This window comes from Hypanus sabinus, chromosome 18, assembly GCF_030144855.1.
Source record: "Hypanus sabinus isolate sHypSab1 chromosome 18, sHypSab1.hap1, whole genome shotgun sequence".
In the NCBI taxonomy this organism is placed as follows: domain Eukaryota; kingdom Metazoa; phylum Chordata; class Chondrichthyes; order Myliobatiformes; family Dasyatidae; genus Hypanus; species Hypanus sabinus.
The window spans coordinates 12621722-12648047 of NC_082723.1; the positions used below are offsets into that span (position 1 = coordinate 12621722).

The 26326-nt window shown below is 41.8% G+C and overlaps 1 protein-coding gene across 2 annotated transcripts in view; it reads right to left on the reverse strand.

Annotated features, from left to right (window-relative positions):
* Window positions 1–26326, reverse strand: part of LOC132407329 (G-protein-signaling modulator 1-like) — a 278415-nt gene that overhangs the window by 245487 nt on the left and 6602 nt on the right. The window contains exon 2 of one of the 2 annotated variants that reach the window (XM_059993670.1): window positions 16986–17070. The exons of the other annotated variant lie outside the window; for it this stretch is intronic. Within the exon in view, the coding sequence (XP_059849653.1) occupies window positions 16986–17070 (85 nt within the window). The remainder of the gene's footprint in view (window positions 1–16985; window positions 17071–26326) is intronic. 2 annotated transcript variants of the gene reach the window in all.

The following is a 26326-nucleotide window of genomic DNA, read 5'->3' on the forward strand; positions in this document are numbered from 1 at the left end:
TGACAGGAAGGTGAGAAGAAGTGAAAGGTCAGAGTGGAGAATACAGGAAGGTGGGTGGGGTGGGGGGAATTTGTTACCAAGAGAAATCAATATTCATGCCATCAGGTTGGAAAGTACCCAGATGGAATACAAGGTGTTGCTCCTCCACCCTGAGATTTAAAAAAAATCACTAAGCATATTGAAAGAAACTGTTCCAGTTGGCTCAAGAATCAGTGAACAGGGGACGAAAGCGATTGGTGAATGAATCTTTTTTGCTAGAAAGTACACCACACATAGCATAGAGGCAGCTTCGACTAAAGTATTCAAAAAAGTGAGCTGGGTGAAAGGAAAGGATTTACAGGAATATAAAGAAAGATCAGAGAACCAAGACCAAATGGACTACAGGCAGTCCCCGAGTTACGAACGTCCGACTTACGGACAACTCGTACTTATGAACCGCGGAAGGAGAACACCGTCCGTCATGTTAAGTCGGATCGCAACGACGTCAGCCATTTTAAGTCGTTGCCATTGTCACTGTGTTGTGTTTTTAACTTTGTATTTGGCTTAAATATTTCTTAGTAAGACTCACCCTGACCCCGCTCCCCACCCCTGTTCCGGTTGGCTGGTGGTGCATTCAGATCAGCACCGGGCTAGAAAACAGAGGCTCCTGAGTTTGATTTAGTGACAGACCGCTCCCATGCCGGGTCGATGTCGATCCTGTGCCTTCCGTACTATCCGTGCCGGGTTGATGTCGAGCTCGCAACTCGACCTCGTAAAAAAAAAACTCATACCTCCAGTTTAAATTCCCATGTGGAATATTGTGGAGGATCAAATACCCAAACCCAGCACAGCCCCCACTTGTCCCATTTAACTTGTCTCAGTGCTGTGGTCCTTAGCACCCAGCGGACCTTGGGAGCTGGCGCAGGTCAGGACCCGCCGCCCGCAGTGTTTCTGTTCCATTGATGGGAAGCGATCGCAATTGAAAATAAAGTGGAAATAATAAAGCGTTTGGAAAGAGGTGAAATGCCATCGGTCATTGGAAAAGCGTTAGGCTACAGTTGGTTAACGATCGGAACAATTTTAAAGGATAACAGATAAAGTGAGAATAATAGTGCCTGTGAAAGGCCCTGCCCCGATGAAAACTACAATTATTACTAAGCAACGCAGTGGTTTAATTATTAGAATACATACGTTTCTTAAGTGTTTTCTATGCATAGAATATATACTATATACTAAGGCAAATATTTGACTAACTGATGCTAAATAATACCGGATGTAATTCAGGAAGGTAACACTCAACACGCCAAGTTTCTGCAGAAGATCATTTCTGCTCCAGATTCCCACACCTACCGTACCTTGATTCTCTATCTACCCTATCTATGACTCTCAGTTTTGTATATACTTTCATTAGACTCATTAGCCTCCAATGCTCCAGAGAAAACGATTGAAGTTGGTCCAACCTCTATGGCTCATACACTCCCATCCAAAAAACATCTTGGTGAACCGTCTGCACCTTCTCCAAAGCCTCCACATCCTTCCAGTGACTGGAACTGCACACAATACTCCAAGTGTTGCCTAGCCAAAGTTTTATGAAGGACAACCATGCCTCTTATCTTCTTTGCCGCACACAGTCTACTTGCAATGCCACTGTCAGGTAGCTGTGGACTTTCAACCACAAAAAGAGAGCCTTTAGATCAGGAGACAAGGGAGGAGTTGAAACATGTGCAGAGAGAGGTAAAAGGAGAAGATCAAGGTGGCTAAAGAGGAATACAGGAGAAAGCTAGAGAGCAAGCTTGGGCAGAGTAGCTCACAAATGGTGTGGAGAGGCATGAAGAACCTCACCAGCTTCAAACAGCCTAGCTTTAGAGCTTCGGAATACAGCCGTGAATGGGCTAATGAGTTAAACCAATTCTTCAAAAGGTTTGACATTTGCCCTCCTATTCACACCCCCCCCCCCAAGCGCACCAGTCCAAGTGCCAAGGCACCCAATGCTCCCTCAGCACTAATGTCTCCCCTCCTCCATCCAGTTCTATACACGGAAGAGCAACACAGGCTACCATTGTCTACATCCCCTCCTTGCCCTGCACCTACCATCCGCACCTCCACATACCCACTGCTATCATCCCGATTTTCATCTACCCACCCCCCGCTCAGGCTCCCACCAGCTCCCCAGTCATCATGGACTCGCCTTCATTACTGAGCAGATGAGAAGGACTCTGAGGAAACTCAGACACAGCAAAGTATTGGGACCAGATGGTCTAAACCAGGCATGGGCAAACTACGGCCCGCATTTGCCCACCCCTGGTCTAAACCCTAAGGCCCTGAACCAACGTGCTGAACAGCTGTGTGGAGTTCTCAAGTGCGTTTTCAATCCGAGTCTCAGTCTGGAATGGGTCCCGACTGTGTAGAAAACATCATGTGTGGTCCCAGTACCCAACAAGGGCCAACCAGAAGTCTTGAGTGACTACTGTCCAGTGGTCCTAACCTCACACATCATCAGGACCCTAGAGAAGCTGATCCTGGCCCACCTCCAACCCCTGGTCAGATCAGCCCTCGATCCTTGCCTACCAGGAGCACATTGGAGTCAATGACACTGTCATCTACCTGCTGAACAGAGCCGACTCACATTTGAACATGAGGATCTTTTTTTTTTGGTTTCTCAAGTGCCTTCAATACCATACAACCCTCATTGCTGGGGGTGGGGGGGGGGAGCTCCGTTCAATGCAGATTGGCACTTCCATCGCATCCTGGACAATGGACTACCTGATTGGCAGGCCACGGCCTCAGAGTTGTGTGTCAGACATGGCTATAAGCAGCACTGGGGGTCCACAGGGGACTGTACTGGCTCCCTTCCAGTTTACCCTGAATACCTTGGACATTAAGTACACCTGCAGAAATTCTCTGACGACTCAGCAATACTTGGGTGTATAAAGGGAGGACAGAAGGATGAATACAGGGCCCTGGTGGAGGACTTTGTCAACCTGAATCATCTGCAGCTCAACATCAGTAAGGCAAAGGAGATAGTGATGAACTTTAGGAAGACTAAGCCTACACTGCTCCCTTTACTATTGATGGTGAGGACATGGATGTGGTGAGGACCTGCAAGTACCTGGGTGTGTGCACCTGGATGACAGATTTGAATGGAGCACCAGAGGCTGTGTACAAGGGCTAGAATTGCCTCTTCTTCCTGAGGAGACAGAAGCCCTTTGGAGCATGAAGGCTTCCCCTTCACATGTTCTATCAGTCTGTTATCGCTAGTACAATCTTTTATGTGGTGGTGTGCTAGGGTAATGGCATCAACAAGCTGATTAGAAAGGCTAGCTGTGTTATAGGAGTCAAACTGGACACACTGGATGTTGAGGTAGAACAAAGGACCCCCAAGGAAAATCCTGACAATTCTGGGCAATGTTTCTCACTCTCTGCATGCCACCTTGGAGCACTTTTAGTAACAGACGAAGACAATTGTGCTACTCCAAAGAGTGCTATATGAGGTCACTCTTACCCTTGGTCATTAGGCTCTATAATGAGTCAACTTATGGCCGAGGAAGTGATGACCACCTCCTGTTAGACTGTTTGAAGCAACTTTTTTTTTTAATTCTTTCTTACTAATCTTCTAATATTTTTATATCTATGCTATTTTAATGCTACTGCGACACTGTAATTTCCTTTGGGATCAATAAAGTATCTATCTTTTCCATTGATGCTGCCTGGCCTACTGAATTCCTCCAGCATTGTGTGTACTACTACAGATTAACAAATAATGTTTGATGCATTATGTGCATATTTGGATTTGAACGTAAAAGGTTATGGACTCAAACCAGGAATGTGTAATTAAGGAACTTAACATCCATTATCTAATTGAATGGTTGAAAAAGCTCCTGACATAATTACTTCGAAAGGACTCCACAGAACCATGCCATTTGGTATTTTAGCATTTAATGTTCCACACCAGCTTCCCCCTGCTCACATTCAGCTAATCCCCAGTTTAGATTTCCAATCCTCTCTCTCCTGGAATTTCCTTGTTTTCCTCAACTATGGAGCTTTCAGACACAAACCCACACAAATATCTAGCCACTTCATACATGGAAGCACCAGGCTCATGTGCAACAATGAAAGAGCAGTCAAGCTGAAACACAAAATTAAAGTACAAACCCGTAGCAACATTTTGAAGAAGGAGATTTTAAGAAAATCAGAAAGATGTCTGGGAGATGTGTCAAGTAGTACTTTGCTCCCATTTGTTAAATGAAAATAATTTTTAATAAAAAGTCAGTAAATAAGATACTGTGTCATCAATCCAATTATGAATGAAGTGTTAAGAACATGCAAACTGAAGAAATGGAAGAATGCAATGGCAAGACAAGAATGTGTTGGTTATTCTACCCCATGAGCCTGCTCCATCATCTAGTAAGATTATAGCTGATTAACATCTTTACATATATTTTGTGTTTACTCTATGCCTCCAACCAACCAAATTTATACACCAGTCTCATCAGCTCTAATTGACCTCCAGCATCTACAGCTATGTGGGTTAGAGCTCGGTTTAACCTTCAATTTCCTTGCTTCAATATGTCTCTCTGTTCTGATCATCTCATCATAGGAAAAAGTTTCTCCATCCTATTTTACCGGAAAGTCTCAGCAGACAGCTCGATATTCCGACACAGGAACTGAGGGAGTTCGAAACCTTGAAAATCATTATTACTAATTACCTAGGTGATGTCACTGAGATCAATGTTCAAACTGGATTGCAGGGATAAGAGGTAAAAGAACTAAGTGTCCTCAGTTCATGCACATAACATCAGTACTTGGCCAGTGATACTGAAGAACTTCAAGTGCAGTGAAGTGAAAAAGACAGAATGCTCACATCTACAAACAGAGCTGATTATTAGATAGTCACTCATTATGTATTTTGTCACTGCAATATAGAGAACATATATTGTGAAGGGTTGGTGAAAGCATATGCAAAATCACAACTCACACAGGAATGTTACTGCTTTGATGATTGTTTCAGGGGATGCAAGTGGATAAATGAAGCACCCATTTTATGTGCATAAGATTGCACCAAGGCTCTGTGGTGGTGGGTAATGCTACTGAAGTGCAAATTCAGATACCAGGTAGAAGGCAGTAACTACTCTGTATGAGCGTTGTTGATCTGAAAGCTCTATCTGAGGGGGTAGAAACAATTATTTTGACAGCATGTAGGAGGACTATTTTGCCTGAAGAAGCACTCTGGGACTCAACTGGATAGGGCTTTCAATAGGCAAAATACATGATGTATACATCAACATTCAATAGTTCTAACTCCACTCCTATTGTGAATGACTCAAAGTGAAAACATTCATTTATGAAATAGTTGATCACAAGTGTGAACTCACCTTCACTCAGTTTCTTTAATATCTTCCCATGCAATTCCATGTAATTTTATAATGAAACATTCAGCTCCAGTACGGAAGACCTGCATTTCACAACTTCTTGCACCACTAGCAATACAATCACAGCATTGGCATCTACGTAACAAGGTGAACCATTGCCCTGCTAGGACCCATTTGCAAAGAAAGACGGCAGATCCAATCCAATCAGTAATCTGACAGGTGTCATCAGCAGCATTATCAAGCAGCGCTCATTCATCATTAACTTTCTCATCAATGCCAAGTTAGGGGTTTACCAGAATCACCTGGCTCCAGAGTTTTAAAAAATGAATTCCAGAGACAAAAGCAACCATTCTTGAGTTAAGGACAGCATTTAACAAGTGTGGCATCAAAGATCTCTGCTCAAAATTAACTTAACAAGGAGATCAATGGCTGCACAGAGAAAGAAAACTATAGTGGAGGGCCGAGATGGCCTGTTTCCGTGCTGTGATTGTTATATGGTTATAGTTATTGGAGGTCAACCATCCCGGTATCTGGACACTGCAGTTTGGGCAGCATCTTAAACTCAACCCCCCTTCGCTGCTTCATCTGATCGCGTGATGGAAGGTTGGTCTTTGAACTGTGGATGTTCCCTAATGATGCACAATACTTAATTCCAGTCACAACTCCTCAGCAAGTGAAGTAGCCCACACCCCTATCTAACAAGAACTTACTAACATTCAGGGACTCTCACCGCAGAAGCGACAAGCAAGACTGTTTCACCTACACGTGACATTAAATAGAAATATCCATCTTATCACCAACATCCTAGGGGGGTCATAAGTCCATAAGATATAGAAGCAGAAGTAGGTCATTTAGCCCATCGAGTCTGCTCCGCCACTTCATCACGGCTGAACCATTTTCCTTCTCAGCCTTAATCTCCTGCTTTCTCCTTGTACCCTTTCATGCCCTGACTAGTCAAGAATCTACCTGCCTTAAATATATCCAATGACTTGGCCTCCACAGCCACCTGTGGCAACAATTTCCACAGATTCACTCTGGCTGAAGAAATTCCTCCTCATCTCTATTTTGAAAGGAGGTCCCTCTATTCTGAGGCTGTGTCCTCTACTCTTTAGACTCCCTCACCATAGGAAACATCCTCTTCACAGCCATTCTATTTAGACCTTTCAACAGGTTTTGATGATATCACCCCTCATTCTTCTGAATGCCAGTGAGTAGGCCCAAAGCCATCAAGTACTCCTCATGTGACAAGCCTTCCAATCCAGGAATTGCTTGTGAACTCCTTTGAATCCTTCCAACATCAGCACATCCTTTCTCAGATAAGGGGCCAAAAACTGCTCATAATACTCCAAGTAAGGCCTCACCAGTGCTTTATAAAGCCTCGGCATTACATCCTTGCTTTTATATTCTAGTCCTCTCAAAATGAATGTTAACATCACATTTGCCTTCCTCACCAATGACACAACCTGCAAATACACCTATAGGGAATCCTGCATGAGAACTCCCAAGTCCCTTGCACCTCAGATGTTTGAATTTTCTCTCCAGTTAGAAAATAGTCTACCAATTAATTTCTGCTACCAAAGTCCATGACCATATGCTTCCCGACACTGTTTTCCTTCTGCCACTTCTTTGCCCATCCTCCTAATCTGTCCTTCCTTAAAACTACTTGCCCTCATATCATGTGCAAACATGGCCACAAAGCCATCAATTTTGTAATCCAAATCATTAACATATAACGTAAAAAGCAGCTCCAACACAGACCCCAGTGGAACACTAGTCACCGGCAGCCAACCAGAAATGGCTCCCTTTAGTCCCACTCTTTGCCTCCTGCCAATCAGCTTTATCCATAAGTAGAATCTTTGCTGTCGTACCATGGACTCTTAGCTTATTAAGCAGCCTCATGCACAAGACCTTATCAAAGTCCTTCTGAAAATCCAAGTACACAGATTCTCCTTTGTTTATTCTGCTTATTATTTCTTTAAAGAATTCCAACAGATAACTCAACCAGATTAGAGCAGATTTTGTGATTTACCTCCCGATACCTAAAAGCCTTTCCACCGCAACAAGGCACAGGTCAGGATTATGATAAACTTGCCCAGATGAGTGCAGCTCCAATGACTTTCAGAAGGCTTAAAACTATACACAAGGCAGCCTGCTAGACGAACAATCCACTCACCACTGACACACAAAGGCTACAGTATACACATCTACAAAATGCACTACAGTTACTGGCCCACGCTGCTCCAGCAGCACCTTTCAAAGACACGAGCACCACCAAGGCAGGATAGCAGTTGAATAGGAGCAAAACTACCTGCTGGCTCACCTTCAGATCACACATCAGTCTGCTGATGCTTTATTATTAAGTTCTGAGAACCTCCTACCCAACAGCACCGTGGAGCTCCCTTCACCGGGAGGACTACAGCATTCCGAGGGAGCTCACACCACATTCTCAAGAGCAATCTGGCATTGGCAGTAAATACTGGTCATCCCCAAGAAATCAACACAACTTCTAAAAAAAAAGTTCAAAGCTTCAACAAGCTTCAACAATTAATACGTTAATTGTCAAAGAAGACACCAGCAATGGTTCAAAGCTATACGAACACAGCATGTACATTGAACTCCAACCAAAGAGGCAATATCCCAGAATCAGATTTATTATCACTGACTTATATAAAGTGAAATTTGTTGTTTCGCGGCAGTACAGAGAAGAGGTATAAAAATTACTACAAATTACAAAAATAAAAACAGTAAGAAAGAATTCATCAGGTCATGGACCATTCAGAAATGTGATGGCAGAGAGAAAAAGACGTTTCTGAACCCCCGAGTGTGGATCTTCAAAATTTTTGTTTCTCCTCCCCGAAGGTAGTAATGAGAAGAGGGCATGGTCCTATTGGTGAGGGTCCTTCGTGATGGATGCCACCATCTTAAGACATGCCTCTTGTAGATTTCCTCAGTGGCGGAGAGGAGCAAAGCTGGCCAAGTCTCCAACGCTCTGCAGCCTCTTGTGGTCCTTTGCATTGGAGACTCCGTACCAAGCTGTAATACAATCAGAATGTTCTCCACAGTACAATGGTGCTAGAAAGTTTGTGAACCCTGTAAAATCTTTTCTATTTCTGCATAAATATAACCTAAAATGTGATCAGACCTTCACACAAATCCTACTTTTTTCCAACAAATACATGTAATATTGGATCTTTTTCTCAATAAATAAATCAACAAGTCTGCTTTTGTGTTATTTATTTAATTGGGTTCTCTTTACTTAGTTTTAGGACTTGCGTGAAGATCAGATCACATATTAGGTCATATTTACGCAGAAATAGAGAAAATTCTACAGGGATCACAAACTTTTAAGCACCACTCTACATCTGTAGAAATTTGTAATCTCCACAAGCACCAAACAAAATGGAACGACTGGAAATATACTGGCTCAGCACAAGCTACACTGTGGTCCTTGCAATACTTTGCACATTCAGTATATAATGCAGTCTTGCAGTAGAACACAAGTTGAAATGGACCATAATTATTCCTGTTTGAGGCATCAGCTGATCATAACTGCTCTGGAGATCATTCATTGAAAACAAACTGCTCACCAACAATCTGCATTTCACAATTCTCCACTCTTATGCAGGCAAAGATACTCAGGTGAAACAAAGGTGTCTGACAAGACAATGAAAAAGACAAACTATCAAGGTACTCAATAGTGTAGGTTCACGTTAAGCTGTTTCCACTTGTGGAAACCAAATCTCAGGGCCAATAAACTAATAGGATTTAATTCAATGCAGGGCTTAGATGGCAGTTTAGCTATTAAGACCCTCAAAGTTCAAAAATTCAAAGTAAATTTATTATCCAAGTACATATATGTCACCATATATGTTATTTCGAACTCAACGGCTGTGAAGGCGGATGAAGGCTGCAACAAATCCATCAGCTCCAGTTTTCGTGGCTTCCATGCCATTGGAATAAATTGGTTGATTTGTGAAGTATCATGTGCTTCCTGGAGTGCAACATCAAGTACACGTTAAACAAATACACGCAGAGGTGTCCTCGCTCTATGGAAACGGAATGAAGACCATAATCCTCGACCTCAAGGGATAGCCATGACGATGTCATTATACATAATCCTGAGATTGATTTACTTGCAGGCATAACCAAAAAATCCATAACAGAATAATAACCATAATGGAATCTTTGAAAGACTGCACTAACTTGGGCACTCAACCAGTATGCAAAAAGACAATAAACTGCACAAACAGAAAAAAAATAAAGCAATAGATAAACAATACGAGGCAAAAAGTCCTTGAAAGTGAGACCATAGGTTGTGGGAACATTTCTTCCTTGCCTTTCAACATGATCATAGCTGAGGAATGCTGGTGTCACCTCTTCTATTGTACCAGTTTTCTATAACCTTCAGTCTTCAATGCACTCAATTGCACAAATGATGGAAGCCATAAGCACAGATGTACAGTATGTTCAATTAAGTTTAAAAAAAATATCACAACCTTCCTCTTAATTAAAGTCTTTTTTATCGGTCCCTTGCTTTCAGCTCTTTTTTTTGGTAGTAGGCATTATTATCTTCTGTTTTCAAGTGTATTTACAGTTTTGGGGGTTTGAATGTCCCGATTTATATTCTCTATATTGTGTTGTGGTTGGTCTGGAGTTTTTTTTTGTGGGGCTTGGGGAGGATACTAACTTTACATGACTTCAATTTGGGTGCTTTCTCAATTATCTTTTTTGTATTATATTATTATTGTATGTTTATCTTTGCACTGCATTCATTTTGATTTGGGTTTTTTTTCCTATCTGTAGTGTTGTAGAAAATGCATAAAAAAACCAATAAAAAAAATAAAATAAAATCACATCTTCCTATTTTGTGTTGAGTATCAATACCAGGATGAAACTGCAAAGCCAAATAGCCATTGTTTTTATAAAATTCCATGCAATTTGCTCTTTAAGGAAGGGAATAGGAAACAAAGCAAACAGGCAGGGAAAATCTTCGCATTCCCAGAATGGCTGGCATTAATAAAATAATGCCTAATCATCAAAAATTTTGACTGTGAAAGTTTTTCTTCCCTTCTCAACTGCCATCCTTTACCCATCCCAAAGCAAATCACTTCGGCAAGACCTGGCATATTCAGGACTCTCATATTAAAATTGTTGGTATGTGGAAGACATCTTACACCTGAAGTCCCAAACTTTTCACTCAAAAGGCAAGTAATTACTTCGGACCTTTCTCAGGAGGCCTAGTTACTGAATTATACTGAAAGATCTTTTACACCATGGAGAGAAATCACTCCAAGATTTTGTTCAAAATTCTTATAACAGCCTTTAAAGCAGCAAGATGAAGACTCACAGATTATGAGAAAAAATATTTTCAACGCAGTGACAGTTCTAACTGAAAGACTTTCACATGAAGCAAACTGCTCCAAAATCAGAGATCCATCATGCCTCCCTCTAAGACAAGATATATTATGTGTACAAAATTATAAAGTGAACCCTAGCTATGAAGCCAACAGACATCATTATGATCACAGTTGTTTGCTGAAACAAAGTGTGCATGTCCTGCTCCCCAAAATAGCAACATGTCTATGGGTGACAGATGAAGATTATGAAACCTCATACGAAGATAAAAGATGCACTAAGAATTCAAAGACTGGGTTGCTTCAGAGCAAAAGCGCTTCTTTATTCGACAAAAAAAAGTTTAGCAGGCATCATAAGGTCAAACACAAGGAAATCTGCAGATTCTGGAAATTCAAGCAACACACACACTCACAAAATGCTGGTGGAACGCAGCAGGTCAGGCAGCATCTGCAGGGAGGAGCGTTGTCGACATTTCGGGCCGAGACCCTTCATCCTGAAGATGAATGATGCACTAAGAATTCAAAGACTGAGTTGCTTCATAGCAAGAGCTTTTGATTCAATTTACTATGGATGCTCCATACTATCTTTTCAAAGGTAATCATTTGTCCATTATTTACTCAGGAGATGCTATAGAAGATGCTACAGAGTCTATAGAAGTGAGGCAAAGTGGCATCAAATTCATGGGACCTATACAGATTACAAAGAAGGAGATGTTTACTGTCCCAAGGCAAATCAGGGCAGATAAATCCCCAGGGCCTGACAGGGTGTTCCCTCAGACCCTACAGGAGGCGAGCAGAAACTGCCACGGCCCTAGCAGTATTTAAACCACTCTTAGCAACAGGGGAGGTACCGGAGGATTGGATAGCCAATTTTGTTCCACTGTTTAAAAAAGGCTCTAAACATAAACCAGGAAATTATAGGCCAGTTGAGTCTGACATCAGTTGTGGAAAAGTTAGAGGTGGGTATTCTAAGGGACTGAATAAACAAGTATTTGGATAGACACAGACAAATTAAGGATAGTCGGCATGGCTTTGTGCATGGTAGGTTATGTCTAACTAATCTTATAGAGTTTTTCGAGGAAGTTACCAATAAAGTGGAGGAAGGCAAGGAAGTGGAGGTTGTCTACATGGACTTCAGCAAGATATTTGCCAAGTTTCCACATGGGAGATGAGTCAGGAAGGTTCAGTTTCTTGGCATTCAAGATGAGGGAGCAAACTGGAATAAACATTGGCTTCGTGGGAGAAGCCAGAGTGACTATAGGTGATTGCCTCTCGGACTGCAGGCCTGTAACTCGTGGTGTGACGGAGGGATCGGTGCTGGGTCCATTGTTCTTTGTATCAACAATCTGGATGATAATGTGGTTAACTGGATCATCAAATCTGTGGATGACACCAAGAGAGGGGGTGCAGTGGACAGTGAAGGCGGCTATCATGGCTTGCAGAGGGATCTGGATCAGATGGAAACAAAATGGGCTGAAAAAAAAAATAGCAGATGGAACTTAATGCAGACAAGTGTGAAGTTTTGCACTTCGGTAGGATCAACCTGGGTAGGTCTTACACAGTGAATGGTAGAGCATGGGGAAGTGTGGTAGAACAAAGGGATTTGGCATACAGGTTCATAATTTAGTAGAAATAGCGTCACAGGTAGATAGAGTCATAAAGAAAGCTTTTGGCACATTGGCCTTCATAAATCAAAGTACTGAGTACAGGAGATGGGATGTTATGTTGAAGTTGTATAAGATGTTGATGAAGTCTAATTTAGAGTATTGTGTGCAGTTTTGGTCACCTACCTACAGGAAAATTGTAAACAAAGTTGAAAGAGTACAGACAAAATTTACAAGTATGTTACCAGGTCTGGAGGACCTGAGTTATAAGGAAAGATTGAATAGATTATGACTATTTTCCTTAGAATGTCAAAGATTGAGATGAGATGTGATAGAGGTATACAAAATTATGAGGGGTGTAAATAGGGTAAAAGCAAGCAGGCTTTTTCCACTGAGGTTGGGTGGGATTACAGCCAGAGGTCATGGGTTATGGGTGAAAAGTGAGAAGCTTAAGGGGAAGACGAGGGGAAAATTTCTTCACTCAGAGGTTTTGTGAGAGTGTGAAACAAGCTGCCAGCACAAGCGGTGCACACGAGCTCAATTTCAATGCTCAAGAGAAGTTCGAGTAAGTACTCAGATGGTAGGGGTATGGAAGGCTATGGTTCCAGTGCAGGTTGATGGGAGTGGGCAGTTTAGACGGTTTTGGCACAGACTAGATGGACCAAATGGTCTGTTCCTGTGCTGTACTATTCTGTGACTCTATGAATGACTGGGAGAGTAGAGAGTTTGGAATGCTGCCATGGACCTGTGAACTCTGTACCTCAGCTGGTTTTCCAAATTACAGAAGTACGTCCTTCTTCTCATCTATTTTAGGCACTTTGCAGAAATCCAATGGAAATTAGTGATTGTCTCAAACTGGAACAGAAGGTCAAACATTTGTTTCCACACTCAATATTTAATGATGGCATTTTTATTAATTAATCAGCTTAATGCATTTGAATGGCAACAAACTGAATGCCAGTTTGGAAGTTCGGAATGACCCAGTGCCATTAAAGATGCTGGTAAAATGCTAATATTTCTATTTAGTTTATTGCTTACAAGCATCCCAAGAACAAAAAAAAATCATTTTCCAGAAACAATGCATCATTTGATAATGAAACCAGCAAAGGACTATTCACAGGTGATGGCAAAAGAGTTTTACTGTAATATGTGCTATAAAATTAACTTTGAAAAGTAATATGCAATTACAGAATCAAAATACAGCATGTTCCATTATCCCTACACACTCTTCAAAGAGGCCATCCAATTTGCCCTCCTTGGCTTGGCTATTTTCCTTAGCCAAATACAAACCCCATTTCCAGAAAAGTTGGGATATTTTCCAAGACGCAATAAAAACAAAAATCTGTGATGTGTTAATTCACGTGAACCTTCATTTAACTGACAAAAGTACAAAGAAAAAATTTTCAATAGTTTTACTGACCAACTTAATTGTATTTTGTAAATATACACAGATTTAGAATTTGATGGCTACAACACACTCAACAAAAGTTGGGACAGAGGCATGTTTACCATTGTGTTACATCACCTTTCCTTTTAATAACACTTTTTAATCGTTTTGGAACATTTGCAATTGGAAATTTTGTCCATTCTTGCTTGATATAAGACTTCAGCTGCTCAACAATCCGTGGTCTCCGTTGTCTGATTCTCCTCCTCATGATGCGCCATACATTTTCAATAGGAGATAGATCTAGGCTGGTAGCAGGCCAGTCAAGCACACGCACTCTGTGTCTACAAAGCCACACTGTTGTAGCCCATGCAGAATGTGGTCTGGCATTGTCCTGCTGAAATAAGCATGGATGTCCCGGGAAGAGACGTCGCCTTGATGGCAACATATGTCTCTCTAAAATCCTAATATACACCTCAGAGTCAATGGTACCTTCACATACATGCAACTCACCATGCCTGGGCACTGATACACCCCCATGCCATCACAGATGCTGGCTTTTGCACCTTTCGCTGATAACAATCAGGATGGTCATTTTCATCTTTGGCACGGAGAACTCAAAGCCTGTTTTTTCCAAAAACTAGCTGAAATGTGGACTCATCTGACCACAGCACACAGTTCCACAGTCTTTCGGTCCATCTGAGATGAGCTTGGGCCCAGAGAACTCGCCGGCGTTTCTGCATAGAGTTGATGTATGGCTTTCTCCTTGCGTAATACAGTTTCAAGTTGCATTTCTGGATGCAGCGACAGACTGTGTTAAGTGACAATGGTTTTCCGAAGTACTCCCGAGCCCAGGTGGCTATAATTGTCACAGTAGCATGACGGTTTCTTAGGCAGTGCCGCCTGAGGGCTCGAAGATCACGCGCATTCAACAGTGGTTTCTGACCTTGCCCTCTACGCACTGAGATGTCTCTGAATTCTCTGAATCTTTTCACAATATTATGTACTGTAGATGTTAAAACTCCTAAATTCTCTGCAATCTTGCATTGGGAAATGTTCCTTTTGAACTGACTAACAATTCTCTCACGAATTTTGGCACAAAGGGGTGGGCCATGATCCATCCTTGCTTGCAAAGACTGAGCCTTTGATGGACGCTACTTTTATACCCAGTCGTGAAACTTCACTTGCTACTAATTAGTCTACTTAATGTGGAATCTTCCAAACCAGTGTTACTTGAATATTCTGTGCACTTTTCAATCTTATTTTAACTCTGTCCCAACTTTTGTTGAGTGTGTTGCAGCCATCAAATTCTAAATTTGTGTATATTTACACAAATACAATTAAGTTGGTCAGTAAAACTATTGAAAATCTTTTCTTTGTACTTTTGTCAGTTAAGTAAAGGTTCACGTGAATTAACACATCACAGATTTTTGTTTTTATTGCATTTTGGAAAATATCCCAACTTTTCTGGAAATGGGGTTTGTATTTTTCTCTTCAAATCAGAATCAGGTTGCGGCAGCAGTACATTGTAATACATGATAACAGTAAATTACATTAAGTATATACATTTAAAAAGTCAAACTCAATAAATAGTGCATCTTATGACATGATTCTGGTCACTCTTTTCTTTGCTACGTTTGGGCGATTGTGATTCGGGCCAGCCTGCAGATAACCAACCCTGAGTTGAACTGAATAAGCCTGGGCTGCTTCATATTATGTCTTTCTTTAAAATTGACTTTTTTTTTTGTTGCTAATAGCGTAATTTGTCTTATTTACGCTGGAGTGGGTGTTAATGTTTTGCTTTGAACGGGTTCCATGGTTTTCTTTGTTTCGTGGCTGTCTGTGAGGAGGAGAAATCTCAGAACTGAACACTGCATACATACTTTGATGATAAATATACTCTGAATCTTGAATCAGAAAGAGAAAAAAAGTAGCTGTTCCGTGTCTATGGCATCAATATCCATTCAGAAATCTGATGGCAGAGGGGAAGAAGCTGTTCCTGAATCATTGCGTGAGTGCCTTCAGGATCTTGTACCTCCTTCCTGATGGTAGCAATGAGAAAAGGAAATGTCCTAGGTGTTGGGGGTCCTTAATGATGAACGCCACCTTTTTGCAGCATTGCTCCTTGAAGATGTCCTCGATGCTACAGAGGCTTAGTGCCCATGAAGAAGCTGAGTGAGTTTAAAACTATCCACAGCTTATTTCAATCCTGTGCAATGTCCCCTCCCCCAACACCAGACAATGATGCAGCCAGTTAGAATGCTCTCCACCGTACGTCTGAAGAAATTTGGTGACTCCTAATGAAATATAGCTGCTGTCATGCCTTCTTTGTAAGTGCATCGATATGTCGGGCCCAGGATACCTCCTCAAAGATGCTGACACCCAGGAACTTTAAGTTGCTCACCCTTTCCACTGCAGATCCCTCGAAGAGTACTGGTGTGTGTTCCCTCTTCCTACCCTTTCTGAAGTCTACAATCAACTCTTTGGTCTTCCCAACATTGAGAGCAAGGTTGTTGCTGCGATACCACTCAATCAGCTAATCTATCTCACGTCTCTACACCTTCTCATCACCATCTGAAAATCTGCCAAGAAGAGCTATGTCATCAGCAAATTTATACAGGGTATTTGAGAAATACGCAGCCACACTGTCAGGATGTAGAGAGAGTAGAGCCGTGGGCTTAGCACACATTCCTGAAGAGTGCCACTGTTGATTATCGGCAAGGTGGAGATATTATTTCCGATTCCTACAGACTGCTCTTCCAGTAAGGAAGTCGAGGATCCAGTTGCAGAGGCATGCACAGTGGTCCAAGTCTTGGAGATTTTTGATCAGGACAGTAGAAATGATTGTGTTAAACACTAAACAAACAGAATTCTTACTTAACCATTAGTACTGTCCGGGTGATCAAAGGCCACATGAAGAGCCAATGGAATTGCAACCACTGCACATGTATTGTGGCGATAGGCAAATTGCAGTGAGTCCAGGTCCTTGCTAAGGCAGGATAACCAACTTCTCAAAGAAATTCATCACCGTGAATGCGAGTGCAACTGGATGATAGTCATTAAATATATCCCCCGGAAGTATAACTCAATCTGCTGCTTCTCATTCAGTCTGCATCCTATAGATTACCACAACTCACCGAGTGAAAACCAGGTACACATGCACATCCAAGTCAAGAAATGACGTGGAGATAAATAATCTTTCTTGAATTCAGAGAGGAACAAAAGATCGTCATCCCTCTCGGCTTGGATCATAGTGCATTTTCTACAAAAGATGCAACAAGAAGTCAAAGCTTACCGACTGCGAGGTGACCACCCACTCTCCCAACATGCTAGCCCAGCATCCAAGGCTGATCCATTCATCACCATCCCATTTGCACGTGCTGCATAGGAAACAAATGAGTTCATAAGAAATACTGTTCAAGGTATGTCTCAAGCGCCTAGTTTAACAGCAGCATCTATCAATTTGTTGGAGGCAGTTGACACTTATAGTTAGACACATAATAAGCAGTTAGCCTTAATAGTTGTCTGTTTGTTTAGCCATCTATTTTTCTGAAGGAAGTCACGATGAAGACAAAAAAAAATTACAGGCTGAAAGTATAATTAAGAGCAACATACACACATGAAGTGCTGAAGGAATTCAGCAGGTCAGGCAGCATCTACGGAGGGAAATGAACAGTCAACGATTTGGGCTGAAACCCTTCATCAGGACTGAAAGCTGATATTTCTTCCACAACAAGCAATGAGTGGAGATTAGCAAAGTTATATATAAAAAATGATCCCCCCCCCCTTCCAAATTAAAAAATATCCCCTTTATGTACAGCACAGCCCTGAATGTACTTGATGGTTCAACACCATCTTCATTCTGGCTAAAAGTGATGTCACTATGCTGGTGTTTTTTGGCTCCTGAGGAGAGCTAGACAATTAAGAACAGCAGAGAACTGATAAGAAAAACATTTCTTCAGTCAGATTGATGCCAGAATCAGACAGGGATCTAGGGCAACAATTCAGTACACAGTTGTGTGGGAGAAATGCAATGCCATTTTTCACAAGAGTAGTTTAACAAAGGCACCATTTCAAATTGACACAAAATAGTTCATTGTATGATTTCGAAGTTGTGCAGGTGAAGTTTCCCCTCCCCCGCTGTGCCTTCACCAAGCAATTTCACTAGAAGCTGTTCAATATCATTAGCAATTTGAAAGAGTTTGCTTTGTGCAAATTAACTACTAGCTTTCCCTCAATCAGGTCAGTAATCACATTACCAGTGTATTTCCATTGTTCATTTCTTTGGAGCACTAAATTTACAACACACTCAAGTTCCCTTTTTCTCTAAGTGAATAATTTACACGTGTAAACATCCAGACTCCAACAGTTCAAAGTAGAAACAGTACAGCAATCCACTTATTGCTTGTCTCGCAAGGTGTCCATTAATAAACTCATAGCTGCTACACTTGCATTTGAGAAATTTCCCCATTGATCTTCAAACCCACTCTTGGGACATTCCTTCTAATTCCTTAAAGATAAAGATAAGCTTTATTTGTCAAATGTACAACAAAACAGACAGTGAAATGAATCATTTGTGACAGTGAACAGAGTCCAAAATGTGCTGAAAGCAGCCAGCAAGAGTTGCATCAGCTTTTGTGCATCAACATAGCATGCCCACAAGTTACTAACCCAAACTCATAGGTCTTTGGAATGTTGGAAGAAACCCTCGCAGACAAGCAGAGAACGCACAAAGTTCTTACAGACCGCAGTAGGAATTGAATCCCGATCACTAGCACTGTAAGCATTAGGCGAAGCACTACTTTACTGTGCCGCCCTGCAGGGGAAGGTAGCTGCAATGCTTTAATTTGTCATTTCAGTACACGCAGAACTGTACCATAAAAGCCAAGACAAAATCAAAGTAAAATTTATTATCAAAGTACATATAAACATCCTTCAGATCCATTTTATCAGAAGCCTGGTGATTATAGGGTAATAACTGTCTCTGAACCTGGTGGTGTGGGATCTAAGGCTCCTGTACCTCCTTCCCGATGGTAGTAGCGAGAAGAATGTGCCATATTCTCTGTCGTGCTGAAGAAGTTGGGCAGTTAATGTGAAACAAAATTATTGACTTGCACTTGTAGAATGTTTTTCCCCAACTTCGGATATCCCAAAATGATTGAATAACCCTGTATTTTCAAATTGTGTGTCCATGCTATAGGACAAAAGCCAAATTCCTTTCAGACATAAAAGACTGCAAACTTTAACTGTACTAATACACTCCCAGATTCTTCTCCCTTTCACTTTCCTCTGCCGCCTTACCCAAGTCCATCTTTACTCTGATTTCAGTATCATTTCCTCGCTGGTCCCAAATAATCAATCTTCAGTAAACTACTACCCTTGGTCACTCCACATTCAATATCATGTGTAATATGTTAAGAGGGAGGGACAGTGAGAGTGCTGAGCTAGTTAGAGATATCAGACTTGTGCATAATTTTCAATGTCCATCTTGCCACAAGAGAGTGAGAAGGTTGACTACATCAAAACTCTGTCCCTCCCACCTGGCTTCATCTAACCATTTCCTCATCTAGTTCTATTATCATCCATGAGCGTATCTCTCCTTTCACTCTATATCCTGTTCTCTTTCCTCTAAACCAGAGGTTCTCAACCTTTTACGGACTAATACCATTAAGCAAGGGGTTGGGAACCCTGCTTGGCACACTCAGTCCAGATGCAAGACCTGGAGTCAAAACATAAACCATTCCTTTATCTACGGAAATGCTGATTCAGTTTATATTTAGACCGTTTTTTTCTGTCATTAGTCTATGCAAGCATATTTATCCCCAAAACCATGGGGTTTAATTTGTTTAACAATCTGGTATGGCACCTGATCAAAAGCCTTCTGAAAGTCCAAGTATACCATAACCACCTCATTGCCCAATCGGTTTTGCTCATTTCAGTCTCAAAAACACCAATGTATGAAACAGGATTTCTCTTCCAGAAACATACATCGACTGTGAACCACAATACAATAGGTGCAGAAGTAGACCATTCGGCCCTTCAAGCCTGCGCCGCCATTCTGAGATCATGGCTGAACATCTACTATCAATACCCGGTTCCTGCCTTGTCCCCATATCCCTTGATTCCCCTATCCATAAGATACCTATCTAGCTCCTTCTTGAAAGCATCCAGAGAATTGACCTCCACTGCCTTCCGAGGCAGTGCATTCCAGACCTCCACAACTCGCTGGGAGAAGTTGTTTTTCCTTAACTCTGTCCTAAATGACCTACCCCTTATTCTCAAACCATGCCCTCTGGTACTGGACTCTCCCAGCATCTGGAACACATTTCCTGCCTCTATCTTGTCCAATCCCTTAATAATCTTATATGTTGCAATCAGATCCCCTCTCAATCTCCTTAATTCCAGCGTGTTTAGCATCAAGTGGAAAGTGACAATGGTTTCAATGCTCAGTATCATTTCATTCTTCAAACATTTCCAAATTCTCTGTCAATTACACACTATCATTTAAGATTTCTATTAAGCACTCAACAACTCATAAGCCCATCTTCTCTGTTTTCTGCAGTATTGTTCAGCTTAATTTCAACTCTACTACTGCTCAAGCATAGTAACGTAGCAGCTTGTGTAAAGATTTACAGCACCAGCGATCAGCAACTGAGGATCACCACTGTCTGTAACGAGTTTGTACCTTTTCTCCATGACTGTGGGTTTCCTCCAAATGCTCTGGCTTCCTACAAATTCCAAAGTTGGAAAGTTGTGGGCATGCTGTGTTGGCACGGAAGTGTGGTGTCCCCGCTACATCCTCAGGGTGTCGGGGTGGGAGGTGAGGGACGGGCCAGTTCAGCTCTCTGCTCTGTGACCTTCACTCAGCTCTACACTGAACTGTGGCCTGCTCCCCAATCGGCTGCAGTCACACCTGGCTTCCTGTCTGTGGACTCACTTTCGTAAACTTCAGTATGTGCTCACTTTTATTGTTTGCGTAATTTGTTTTTTTCTCTCTGCACATTGGGTGTTTGACAATTTTTCTTTAAATGGATTCTTCTGGGTTTCTTTGTTGCCACTGCCTGTAAGAAGACAAGTTACAAGATTGTATAGAATACACATACGTTGATAATAAACATACTTCGAACATTGACAAAAAATACTAATCATTATAACTCGCCACCTGGAGGTACATTTCTCTTACATTTCAGCCGTTTCCATTCCCATCCATCATGTCTGCACACATTCCCATCATTTCCAAGTGTCACTCTATGTTCACTCAGCACCAACACGCTCATGTTGATCCTAGATTTCACTGTGATGATGCCTCACACTTACTCATTATCACACCCAAATCAAAGTGCTGTGAATTCATGCTGCACTCTATTGTTTCGATGTAAAATTTAGGCCGCTATTCCAGTGCAGCACAGGGAATGCTTCACTTACAGAACAAAGTTCCATCTTTGATCAACAAATTAGCTGGGTATTTATCCCAGTGTTTGGGTGTAAATGATGATTGCCACATTATAACTGTGATTACCTTTGATTGGTGATAAAGTGCTCATAAATTGTCAGTATATGATTACACATTGTTATTCCTCTCAGTACCTTGTGGCCCATGCCGTTTCTTCTGCATTTTGTCTGTGTTTTGACAAGGCCGAGTTGCTAGCTTGACACTCAACCCAGCACAGATGGAAAGCACGCAAGGAGCCGGTCAGATTTGAACCTGTGACCATTCACCTCGAGTCCGGCGCAGATGACACTACACCACCGGCCAGCCAATACACACCTAGTGGCCACTTTTTTAAAGTTACATCTGCTCATTAATACAAATATCTGATCAGCCAATCAGTGGCATAAAAGCATGCAGAGGTGGTCAAGTGGTTCCACTGATTTTCCAGACCAAACATCAGAATGGGAAATAAATGTTACCCACGGTACTTCTTCTGTGGAATGATTGTTGGTGCTAGATGGGGTGGTTTGAGTATCTCAGAAACTGCTGTTCCCCTGGGATTTTCACACACAACAGTCTCTAGAGTTTACAGAGAACAGTGCAAAAAACAAATAACATCCAGCGAGCAGCCGTTCTATGGGCGAAAACGCTTTGTGTACGAGAGAGGTCAGAGGAGAATGACCAGACTAGTTCAAGCTGAAAGGAAGGTGGCAGTAACTCAAATAACCACACGTTACAACAGTGATGTGCAGAATAGCATCTCTGAATGCTCAACATGTCAAACCTTGGAGTAGATGGACTGCAGCAGCAGACTACACTGGGTTCCACCCGTACCTAAAAAAGTGACCAGTGAGCGTATACATACTTTTATAATTTACTTTGAGCTTTGAGGACATCCAAACTTGTTTTAAAAAAATACAAAATATGCAGGTTTTTAAAATTTTGCTTCTACTTTGTTCTCTACACTTTACTAATGGTGCATATTCCAAGTGTTCCAACTCTCCGGCATGGAAACACCGATGCCCGGGAACAGGGAAGATTACATTCACATGGAGCACTGTCGCAAGGAAGTAGTATCTATCGTCAAGACCCCCACCATGCAGGCCTTGCTCTCTTCACGTTACTACCATTGGGAAGGAGATACAGCAGCCTTAGGTCCTACTCCACCAGCTTCCAAACCTGTTATTACCCTACGACCATCAGGCTCCTAAACCAGAGTGGAAAACTTCAATCACCACTACACTGAACAATTTTCAAGGGCTCTTCACAACTCATGTTCTCAATGTTAAATTGTTTTGTATCATTTATCTTCTTTTGCACATTGGTTGTGTGTCAGTCTTTGTTAATGTATAGTTTTTCACTAATTCTATTGTATTTCTTCATTTTCTGTAACTGTCTAAAAGTAGTACTGTATATGGTAACATATATGTAGCCTCCGTGCCCCCAGTTGACCCCCCCGTTCGCGTAGAGTAAACCGCTGTCATCCTGCAAGTAGTGCAATACTTCTGTGTAAATACGGTGTGATGTCCCCCCAGTGCACGCTCACAATACAAATACCAGACAATACCCAAAAGCGAGCAAATAATTGTAGCTTTATAGTGATTTCTTAGTGATGGGTAAGTAGAAACAGATAACCCAAAGGTGCCAAAGTAATGATCAGTCTGTCAGTTTGTGCACATATTTTAATAGGTTGGAGCTCATGCCTCTGGTTCCTTTTCACAACGACCTTCTGAGCCTTCGGCCACTGTCCAAACTGCCGACGTCCAGTATCCACTGCCCTGGAACTGCTGCCTGCTCCACACACATCCATCCTCCTCGCTCTCCTCCGAAAAAGACCGCGAACTCCCGCTCCGCTTACACAGACAAGATAGCATGACACTTCTCCATTGGTTAGTTTTCCCCTTATCAATACACATAACCCAGACATACAAGACAGACACAGGATCCCATTACAACATTACAGAGAAGCCATCTCATTATAAAGTACAGAGAGGCCATTTTGTTAGCCTGAACAGTTAACACCACTGTTACTGGTACTGAGAATCCTACATATATATACATACTTTGATAATAACTCTAACCTTGAACTCGAGCTTTTGGAACCCGGAACACACAAGTGTCTCTCCGCTCTCCAACTCCAATGTTATGCTTTTAACAATGAAAAGTAAGAAACTGCAAATGATGGACATCCAAAGTGAAATTAGACAATATTGGAAATACTTAAAAGATCAGACAACGTCTGCATAAAAAAATAATCTAACATGTCAGAGCCAGGATTCTTCTAGCAAAAAGGTCTTCAATCTCAAACATTTACTGTTTCTCGTTCTGCAGATGCTGCTGGGTGCATTCATTCCCTTTTAAGTCAGATTCTTAGCATTTGAAATTTATTTTACTTTCATTTACCGCTTCTTGCAAAGTGGCTCTGGGAGATTCTTTACATAAACTCGCTATTAGGAAGTGCAAGTAGCTGTCTTTTCACTATGCTTTCTGACGCAGGATTCCAAAATAAAAATACACCACTTCCTGCTGATGCTCTGCGTTCTTGCTACATTCGTACTCTGTACAGGACCATGTGCATCAAAAATAGCTGTTGCAGAATGTTTTTTTTGTAGAGATCATATATGTGGCAATAATGAGTCTAATATAGAAAACAGGGATGAGAACGATACACACTACATATTCGAGAACGTGTTGCAAGACCAACACCTGATTGCAGCCTATTTCACTAACGTCCCTCACCTTCCCTCACAAAAAGTCTGTGAAACAAAGGACAAAACACATACATTCTCATTTGGAAGCATCCAACATGATAGAGAGGAGTTTTATTTGCCACATGTATATTGAAACATACAATGAAACGTGTCATTTGTGTCAACGACCACAGTCCTAATACATGCTGGGGGCAGCCGACACTAACATAGCATGTCCACAACTTACTAACCCCTTAACATAGAAAACTACAACACATTACAGACCCTTTGGCCCACAATGTTGTGCTGACCATGTAACCTACTCTAGAAGCTGCCTAACCACATAGCCTTCTGTTTTACTAAGCTTTATGTACCTATCTGAGAGTCTCTTAAAAGACCCTATTGTATCCATCTCTACCACCTTCACTGGTGGTGTATTCCACACACCCACCACTCTGTGTAAAAACTTACTTCTGACATCCCCCTTGTACTTACTTTCAAGCACCTTAAAACTATGCCCCCTCATGTTAGCCATTTTAGCCCTGGAAAAAAGCCTATGACTATCCACATGATCAATGCCTCCCATCATCTTATACACCTCTCTCAGGTCACTTCTCATCCTCCGTCGCTCCAAGGAGAAAAGGCCGAGTTCACTCAACCTATTCTCATAAGGCATGCACTCCAATCCAGGCAACATCCGCTGCACTCTCTCTATCGTATCCACATCCTTCCTGTAATGAGGTGACCAGAACTGAACATAGTATTCCAAGTGGGGTCTAACTAAGGTCTTAATAGCTGTAACATTACCTCACAGCTCTTGAACTCAATCCCGTGGTTGATTAAGGCCATCACACCATACGCCTTTTTAACAACACAGTCAACCTGTGAAGCGGCTTTGAATGTCCTATGGACAAGGAACCAAGATCTCACTGATCCTCCACAATGCCAAGAGTCTTACCATTAATAACATATTCAGTCTTCAAATTTGACCTGCCAAAATGAACCACTTCACACTTATCTGGGTTTGGAATGTGAGAGGAAACCAGAGTACCTGGAGGAAACCCATGGGAGGAACATACAAGCAGGCAATGAACCACGATCGCCAACTGCTGGCGCTGTGGAGTGTTACGGTAACTGCTACGCTATCATGCAGTCCACAGGGGAATGTTGCTGACTAGTATATTCCAGGCTGCCAAAGTTCATACTGAGGTTCTAGATAGAAGACCAAAGCAGGTTCTTCCATAGTGAACACTGAGGGGCTGAGTCCAGCAGAATGCCCCTCAAAAAAATTTAGAGCACAGCACATCGGGGCCATGTGGGTAGCAAGAATATTATGTCTGAATATAAAGGTCTGGTATGGACTCTGTGCTGTTAACTACAAGTAGAAAGATCATGTTCCTCATTATGAAGCTTATTCATTTGCATAAATTTCTACTTGAATTCGATATTTTTGCTTCAAAAGCTTTTTGAAAGGCTGTTGTGGGAAATTATGCTATTGTTATTCTAGTGCCAGTGGTGTGATGACAGCCTGGGTTACATGTGAGGAGCAGAAAGTAGATGAAAGGCCTCCTCCAATAAACACTACACCGCAGTCAGCCAGGAATACAATGTGGATGACTCATTAGACCCTCCCACCCCAACTCCCCCATTGTCTCCGTCATTAATAAAGACAGTCTTCAGCTAATTCAATTTACTTCAATTTACTCCATCTATGTTCAAGAGATACAGCTAAAGTTGAGACCACATTGCAAACCCACCTTCCAAATACTTAAGCTTCAGAACAAGGCTAAACTAGTCAAGCTGATCCAACTTTAACTACACTGGCACTGATTTACAAAATGGAAAATTACCTCAGGCACCCCTGAAATCCAAGCCATCTAATTACTGTTCAGACAACAAAATGACAGAAGATATCAACAAGTGGGAAAGGCACGCATTGACTGCATTCCAATACTCAGCACCGCTTCCTCAGAACCACTCGGCTACAAACGCCCATTACAGCTTTTGTCCCAACGCAAACTGAACAGCCACATTCAAAGATGAGGTAACAGGCAGCATTTTGCCCCCAAATGCCAGCAAAGACAGTGCAGTACAGTGCAGTTGTAGTATATTTTGCAATCATATCCTTCGTCTTTGTAGGTGTGGGAAACTGCTTACCTCAAGTTTAATTCTTAAATGCTTCTCCCCGGTATGAAAATAATTTACCATCGAATAACAGCTTTCCGTCCATTTCTGCTAACTCACTTCTCATGGCACTCTTACTGACCTGAACTGCAAATTTAGAACCTCTACTTCACCACTGTCCTCTTCCCAAACTGCTCAACATAACTAATGATTATCTTAATCATTGTTAAGACTTGCTGATTTCAGAAGAGGTTCTTCCCCTCTACCATCAGATAGATTTCAGAACCATCCATGAACAGTACCTCGTTACTATAAATTACAAAGTGCAAAAAAAAGGAATAATGTTTGACTTCGCTGTCGCAAAACAACAAATTTCATGTCAAATACAAC